The 8,870-nt window shown below is 32.0% G+C and overlaps 2 protein-coding genes across 2 annotated transcripts; one reads left to right on the top strand and one right to left on the bottom strand.

Moving 5' to 3' along the window:
• Positions 1-2,744: 2,744 nt before the first annotated feature.
• LOC136066005 (small ribosomal subunit protein eS21y) lies at positions 2,745-4,749 on the bottom strand. The gene is made up of 4 exons (XM_065769867.1): positions 4,721-4,749; positions 4,107-4,201; positions 3,859-3,991; positions 2,745-3,029 (listed from the first exon to the last, which is right to left on the bottom strand). The coding sequence occupies exons 2-4, from the start codon at positions 4,154-4,156 to the stop codon at positions 2,964-2,966; spliced, it is 249 nt and encodes an 82-aa protein (XP_065625939.1). The 5' UTR covers positions 4,157-4,201; positions 4,721-4,749; the 3' UTR covers positions 2,745-2,963.
• Positions 4,750-7,147: 2,398 nt separating this feature from the next.
• LOC111991993 (uncharacterized) lies at positions 7,148-8,832 on the top strand. Its single transcript, XM_024023799.2, has 3 exons — positions 7,148-7,345; positions 7,436-7,585; positions 8,677-8,832. The coding sequence occupies exons 1-3, from the start codon at positions 7,262-7,264 to the stop codon at positions 8,830-8,832; spliced, it is 390 nt and encodes a 129-aa protein (XP_023879567.1). The 5' UTR covers positions 7,148-7,261.
• Positions 8,833-8,870: the final 38 nt, after the last annotated feature.

Raw genomic sequence — 8,870 nt, 5'->3', positions numbered from 1 at the left:
TCACACTTGCAATTTGTTTTTAGTAATTTGTGAAATATAATGTTAGTAGAATAAGTAAAAATTTATTAACTTAACTAAATTTTTTGTGAATGTAGCATTGTTCTAATATGAATAGTGGATGAAAATTAGTGCCTCATAATTCTTTAAATAAAAGTAACAAATTAAATTTGAGATTTCAAGAAGTGATAAACAAAGTCTAAAGTTTCAAAAAGGAATTTTTGTGTTTTACTGTTTGAGAAGCCGTTTCCTAATTGTTTTTGTTGAATTGGAGGGGCAAGCCTACACTTATATACTAGCTATTATTTGTAATGGTCAAATTCGAGGGTTATTTGAAAAGCGTGAAAGCGATAGGCGCACTATGAACGGAGAAATGGTAAGTAACACAACATTTTCATGTCAATTTCCCATTAAATTCTAGGTTTAAGTTATAATCTCAATGATAGACCCGAGAGAAATGTTATGTGCGGTGAAGTTTTCGCAACACTTTCACAAAAAATCATTTATTTTGGTTTTTGAGATTTCTCTAGACCTAGATTAGAACCTTTAATAATAACCACATTGGATTTGTTGTGAAAAATTAAAAATGTTACGATATAGCATTACTCATGCAAATGAGAAAGTCTAAAAACAAAATATTTCTCACCTACTTATGTGGCAAATTATTTTAGTAATTTGTGAAATATAATGTCAGTAGAATAAGTAAAAATTTATCAATTTAACTAAATTTTTTGTGAATGTAACATTGTTCCAATATGAATAGCGGATGAAAATTAATACCTAGTATTTTTAAAAAAATAACCAATTAAATTTGAGATTTCAAGAAGTGATAAACAAAGTCTAAAGTTTCAAAAAGTGTAAAGTTTAATTTAAAATCACTTCCATAAAAAAAAAAAAAAAAAAAAATCTGTGTGAATGTAATACTATATAGGTTCACTAAATAGGAAGCGGCTTCTCTCCTGTTTCAAAGTCCCTAGTTTCTCCTGTTTTCTTTCAGATTAAAGATACATGAAGGATTCACATCAAGTGCAATACCTAGGGTGAATTGCACACCGTGCAATACCATAGCAATTGCACTGAATGTGAATCCATACATGAAAACTAAATAATCGGAGAGTCAGAACATAGACGCGTCAAATACAATTTTCATCTTTTTTTTTTTTTTTTTTTTTCACCAGTCACGTCACGTGAATTGAGCCCAGCTAGTCAAAACCCACAACTCAGTAAGATATAGGAAATTGCATCGGAAATTGCACCTGAAGTTTCCAACATTGCATACATTGAATCGGAATTGGATTTCAGTAAGATATAGGAAATTCAATTTTAGCTAGGAATTTTAAATCGGTTTAAAGAAAACTATACTCTATACTATTGTAAATCATCAACAATTGTGGGGACAATTTTTGCTTCAAGGTCAAGGGCTAGACCATGTTGTAACTTAGGCAATTTTGTTGTCTCACATGAGAAAGAAATGCTTCCTCTTCACACCTTTTAAGGGATGAGCAAGTGGACGAAGAGTACCACTAGCTTGGTATCATCCACTTTACCAAAGCTCGTGGTACTCTTCATCCACTTAAAAGTGCCTAGGTTACAACATGATCTAACCCTTGGTTTTGAAGCAAAATTGTGGAGGATCTTGATCAATAAAGTTTGATGAAAGTTTCAAGTAGGAACTGAAGCAGAATTAGATAAAATTGTATAAGCCACAGCAATTGATAGACAAGTCTGATGTAATCTACATATTTTGCTTGCTAATCTGATGAAATCTATTTATTTTGAGTGCTAGTTTAGAGATACGTTTTATTCATAAAAATAAATTAGTTCGAATTAGGATTAGTTGGGTTATGAATTAGTTTTATTGATAGATGAAATTAGTAATCATAATTTATTAACTGTAGTCTGGACTTTCTCGAAATAGATAATTTATCAATTTAGAGGTTTTAATTCCATCACAGCAACCAATGTAAAATAAATTCAATTTAGAGGTCCACAATATCATTTAGATAAATGTTATGCCGTCAAGATTTTCACAACAAAGCACTTCTTTAAGGTCCTGTACGTAAATTTTGTTCTTATGACAATAACTTTGTAAACCCAAATAGAGGCTGGCATAACTTTGTAACCCAAATCGACCTTAGGATTAAATCCCTCATTCCCGTAACAATCAAATTATCACAAAAGGGAAAATCATCTACCCAACCCCAAAATCACTTGAAGATCCACAGGACATCTTGTGCAAATTAAAATTATCACAAAAGAGAAAATCATCAACCCACAATCACTTGAAGATCCACAGGATATCCTATGCTTTGAACAGAATATGCAAGGCAAAACATATGCAACCAAATAACAATGAAAGACCTCTACTAGCTGGTATGAATCAAACATATACCGGTAACAGAAAAATTAGCCATTAAAATCTAAAATCTTGAAAAGAAATCTCAAAAACCAAAATAAATGCACGTCACAATTTAAACACCATCTCAAAGCAACTTCCTCATTATTATATATTATTATTTTTAATGACGTGTAGACCAATTTGGACCAATAAACCATGGATATATGGCCCCATCTGCCAAAATCGTGTATCTAGTAATTCTGGGGTGACTCCTAATGGGGATCAAACCCAAGATGTCTTGGTTCATAACTCAGACCAAGGCTCCAACCATTAGACTGCACCCTAACGAGTTCAAAGAAACTGCCTTATTGGCCACGTTTAGCAATAGTTCAATAAGCAAATCGAGATATGTGTAGAAAGGACCTTAACACATTAGCATAAATATTTTAATTGTTGAACAACCACATTAAAACAGCAACACATGGAAGAGCTAAAGCTAGTTGTAATATTTTGAATAAATGATTAAAAGTACTCAACATCAACAGACAACATTGTCTTTTCTCTAAGCAAAATTTCACAAACAAAAGCAAACTTGAGTCTCTCCCTTTTTGATCTACTGTCTCTTGTTCTACTGTTGTCGGACTTCGGCTTTCTTCTTCTGCCAGAGACGGTCCAGCCCACTGTCTGCATCTCCCTGTAAAGAAAACAAAAAGAACAAGTATAAACGGTCAAAATTACGAATTAAAAACATATTCAAAATCTATAGAACATAAAAAGCATTTCATGAAAGACAGAAGTATTCCTATCCATAAACTTGACAATAAAATAAGTTATAATGCCTGAATTACAGTCCTACATAAATCCACAAGGTTTGATCAATTGTACATCTTTTTTCTTCCAATTTGCTTCAACTGAACATCTGTGGATTTTAATGGGAGTCCTACCTTCATATTTAATTGATGAGGATGTAAATTTAAGAAGACCAAGTTACCCCACATTGTAAAATCTGAAAGACCTCAATTTAGGATTCTAATGGTTCAACTACAGGATAGATATCAGAAAAGAAAACCTATAATCTTTCTTTTAAGAATAACTAAGAATATTAATAACAAAACTGCAGTCCTTGCTTCAACATTCAGAGTTATCAAACCCTATGATAGAGTCAAAGGAGGTTTCAATTTCAACAATCTTCAAACCATAGATCAACCAGAACTAACAGGAAGCCCCATTTGAGCTAAAGTTCATTGGATTGCACAATTCAAACACATGAAGTAGTGTTATCAGAACAACGCGGGTAAACTATATAAAACAGAAAGCAAGGTCATTTATTCACATTAAGAATCTCACAGAATCAAATTACAACCAATACCACTACAAGAACCATTCAACAAAACAAAAACAAGCAAATCAGTTCCAACACTCCTCAACTGCACATAAAATAAACTAAAATCAAAGCAGTTACACAAACTATTATCACAAAATGCTTCACAACAAGTACAAAAACTTTTAAAACCATAACAAACCTGAGCCCGGACATAACCGCAGAGAGCAAAGGTGGAGAAATGGCCGTTGTACACACCATTCTCATCCAAATGGCCTACATTGATCTGAACGGAGGCGTGGTCCTTTGCGGTAATCAGCCTGTTGGTGGCCGAGCTGCATTCATAATACTATTAATTAGCCAAAACCCAATAACAAAACATAGTCCAAAAACCAATATAAAAAACAAAATAAAATCATAATATATGATTAACTCAATGAAATTGAATACCATTTCCTAGGAATGTAAAGCTCAGTAATAACTCCCTCTTCGTTCTGCATGTTGGCTAGTACGTGTCAAGTGCTTCTTCAAACAGCTTAGTAAATCTGAAGCAACAAAACCAAATTAAATCCAAGGAAAAAAAAAAAACCCAATAACCAGTAAGTAAGAATCAGACCCAGAAATGAAAAAAGATCCAAATTTCTGAATTTCAAATTGATTTTCTACTTTAAGCAAATACCCACAAAAAATAAAGAAAGAAACTTCAGGTTATTAATCCCCGTGCACAATTTACACTCCATTTGAAGTGGTTTTTAATTTAACCCAAAAATAACCAATAAGTAAGAAACTGACCCAGAAATAAAATAAGATCCAGAATTCTGAATTTCAAATTGACTTCTAATTTAAACCAACAAAATACCCACAAGAAATAAAGAAAAAAATAAATTCAAATTATTAACCTTCATACACAATTTAGACGCATTTGAAGTGATTTTTCTCATCAAAATTAGAGGGTTTGAAATTTAAATTTCAAAACAAAAACCATTTATGCTTTTTTTTTCTTAACAAATTAATACACTGATAGATCTAACGCAGAGAGAGAGAGAGAGAGAGAGAGAGAGTACCAGAGGAGGCGAGAGCGAAGGAGCAAACGGCGAGTGAGAGACAGAGAGGAGGTTAGGGTTTTTAAAGAACTAAACCCTAAATTTGATTCAAAAGCCCACTTTGAATTATGGGCTTTTTTTTGTGTGATGGAGAAAGTGCAGATTTATATGTATATGGGCTTTATTTAACCAAAACAATAAATTGCGACTATATTCATGTATGTTTGGGCTGAATAGTTTTCAAACAAAACATTTTACGCCTTTCAAAAAAAAAAAAAAAAAAAAAAAAAACAAAACAAAACATTCAGGGAGTTTTGCATTCATCCGTAGAGTTTGTGAATATTTATTGAGTACTCTCAGAATACTATAAATGCATATTCTTCTTTCTCATATAAGTGTAAGTCTAAGAACGAAACTACGTTGTCCCTTGGCCCCCCAAATTTTGATTTCTTCTACTGTTAGGCTATGAGCTTGATAGCAAAAAATAAGTAAAAGGCTATGCCCCTTAGAAAAAATGACCGGTCCTCCCAATTCTTTCCAAGATCTCTACTTAGTCTAATAGATAACCCAAAGTCCTCAAATAAAATACTAGTTAGCTCTCCCAATTGTCTAAATGATTTGCTATCAATCCAAATATCCAATAGACAATAATCCACACCCTCAAAAAATCATCTTTTACCACTCATTTTCAAACAAAAATTTACTCTTTTTTTTTTTTCATCATTCTCAATCTCAAGAAGCCACCTACGGGATTCTCAAAGAAAATAGAAGTAATCATTGCTACTTTTTCTCCTCCTGATACAAGCCTACATTGCCTCATGTTTCTTTACTCTCATTGTTGACTAAACACATTAACTCTCTTCTCAATAAGGGTAGAAATCAAATAAACTTCTTTCATCTAAAAAAACTATCCATATTTGCTTTCAGTTTCAGCTTCTTCTTATGTCTTAGTATTTCAGGTTTGTTTGTTTTTTCAATATCATATGGGCATTTAGATTTATGCTTTTTATATATATGATAATGGTCATTTGGTTTTATGAATATGCTTTGTTTATTAAGTTGTTCAATTTGTTGTATTGCTATATGATAATATATTATATCTCTTTCTACATCATCATTTTTTTAAAAAAATTGAAATTAGGAGCTAAATAATTCATTAAAAAATAAGAAAATTTTCAGTGTTATGGATAATGATGGGTTGATGGTGCTTAAAATAAAAGTATGCAAATTTTTGTATATATGTATAGTAAAATAGACTGCCTTTTGTACTTCCATTAATATTTAAGAATATGACAATGTAGGGTCAAGATTTGTATCCCAAACCCAAAAAATATGGGATGTGAGCTCAATAAGCCCAATACAATGAATTTGTAGAGAGTGGGTGAAAGAACTGGGCTGTTTGTGAATTCAACAACGGTTAATAAAGATTTGAAAGATGAACAAGTACAAAAACACACTTGAAACTTGAATAAACTGATGTCCGAGGAGATAAACTATTGTTTAAAAGGTTAATACAATTCTTAGAGTTACAGTAAATTTTCCTTTCCCTTCTCTTTCTATCTTTTTCGATCCCCTTCTCATGAGAGGTCTTTACATTTATATAGTTTTCTTTCAGAGTATCTTGATTGTACACTTGTTCTTCATCTAAGCATTCACTTGAGTATATGTCCCATCAGGTATCTTCTTTAGTTCTCCATGAGTGATGGCAGCTATGGCTGCACTATTTAGGGTCTTCTTTACATAAATGCAGTAAGAAAAGTTGCTGTTGCATTTAATGCGGTGGTAGCAGCTTTTTCCTTAGATATTTATCTATTCTTATCATCTTCATATGTGCCTGAAGTTCATCCTTATCGTTGGAACTCCCTGGAAGGTCACCCAAACTGCCTAGGTATTTGCTTGACCAATATTCCTCATATCTGAGAAGGATACGCTCCTTAGACTATATTCATTTACCATCTCCTTACGTGATTCTCCACTCCGGGTCTTCTCTAATCATTTACTCCTTCTCGGACGTACCCACATCCTCAAATAAGGCGCAAGACCCAATATATGAATTTGAGCTTTTATCCCCATTAACAATATATCAAAGTTGAACATTTTTTATTTATAAATTTATGAATTATGATTTTCTATCAAATATTGCAATTTGGCCCCCAAGTACAAATTCATGGCTAAATATTTTGTCTTTAAACTTTTTCATTCACATGAATAATGCTATATTGTAACCTTTTTAAATTTTCACAACAAATTCAACGTAACTATTGTTAATGGTTGTAATTTGAGTGTAGTATAATCTCTAAAACCAAAATACTAAATTAGCTGTGAAAGTATTGCGAAAACTTGGGCCTTAGCATTTCTTCGTTCATAGTGCGCCTATCGCTTTCACACTATTTCGAAGAGCCCGCGAATTTGACCATTACAAATAATAGCCAGTATATAAGTGCAGGCTTCCCCCTCCAATTCAACAACAACGAAAAACAATTAAGAAACGGCTTCTCAAACAGTAAACACATAAACTCCTTTATCCAAAGAAGAAGCAGTTTTGAAGTCTCAGTCTCAGCCATGGATGTGAGTGTGACGAAGCTGGATTACTTCGACGACATGTCCAAACTTCATTCCAACACCACACTCCTCTCCTACATCAAGGTCAGTCATCACTTCTTTTTTTTTTTTTTCTTAGCTTTTCCCAAACACAGCCTTATATACAAATTTTCACAATTTAAATAAAAATTGAAGGGCGAAGAAGATGGTCGAGACGCTTTGATATTAGAGTCAACGATCTTTTACCCACAAGGTGGTGGTCAACCTGCCGACACTGGCTTCATCCAATTTGCCGATTCCGATTGTAAATTCATTGTTCGAGATGTTCGCTCCAAAGACGGAATTGTAAGTTCAAACCTAACAACAACATCAACAACAAAAAGGAATTCAATCCCTCTTTTCTGCTTTCAACAAAGTTTAGCTACAAAATTTGTTCTTTAATCGATATCTTTTTATTAGACAAATTCACCATTTGAATTACGTTTTCTTTTTATAATTTCTGTGATTATAAAATTTCTAAAAAATTAAAGATCAATAGTAAATAACATTCAATTAACCCAAAATTTGATATATTTATTAAGAGGGTAAAGAACATGCAATCTAACGGTTAAATTTTCAAATATGTTATATGTAGTAAATTTTGTAACTAAATTTTGTTCTTTTGTTTTTGTTTCAATAATTTAATACTTGTTTTATGAATGCAAATTAAGCTCTTTTTTTAATTATTTTAATTATTTAAATTTAGCTGCTATGATTGTAACACAGTTCTATATAGTAAAGATGAATTTTATGCAATTGATGTAGGCTGCTTAGGCAAAACTTAACGTTAAGTTGAATTAAGATATTTTAGAGTTTCTAAGGTAACTCCCACTGTTCTTAAAATCTTATCCATCCATGTTGAAACGAGTGGATTAGATTTTATCACATCATCAACAATTTAAAGAAACATTGATTATTGCCATTTTGGCATCTAATGAAATTATTGCTAAGGTGGTAAAATCCAATCCACCCATTTTGAAATGATTAGAATGGATTTTATGAACTTTTTAATGGAGTTACTACTTTAAGAAATCTAGAGAATCTTGTTAAGTTTTTTTTCTTATGTTTTCTATTTCTCTCACTCATGATCCCAACAACAATTCTAATATGGAAACGGAGTTATGTCTCATCAATTATAACCGTATCAATATTGTTCCACTATTAAATTTATTTGAGGTCACTTTTTTAACATGTTAACGTGCCACATTAGCATGTTGTTTAATTTCCTTAATAGAATGGAACATAAGAACAAATTTGATACTTTTCATTGAGTTTTTTTTCAAGAATGAACTTAAGACCATTAAAATCGAATCTTGGGCTATCTCAAGGACGATGAAATGTTTAAGCCTTTTTTAAATTAATTAATTTTGATTTGTTCTGTAATTGAAATTTAATAGGTTTTTCATTATGGGTTCATTGAGAATTCTGGCGGGGAATCAGAGATGAAGCTTGAAAAAGGGAAGGAAGCCTTGTTATATGTGGATGAGTCAAGGCGCAAGCTAAATTCTAGGTATTATAAAGCATTCAAAAAAATGGGATTAAGTGGATTATAAATTTGAATGAGTTATATTATTGTTGATTCTACTTAAGG

The sequence above is a fragment of the Quercus suber genome, unplaced genomic scaffold (genome assembly GCF_002906115.3).
Source record: "Quercus suber isolate HL8 unplaced genomic scaffold, Cork oak 2.0 scaffold_1534, whole genome shotgun sequence".
NCBI lineage: Eukaryota > Viridiplantae > Streptophyta > Magnoliopsida > Fagales > Fagaceae > Quercus > Quercus suber.
The sequence above is the reverse complement of the archived record's forward strand: the minus strand, read 5'-3'. Positions and strand labels throughout refer to the sequence as shown.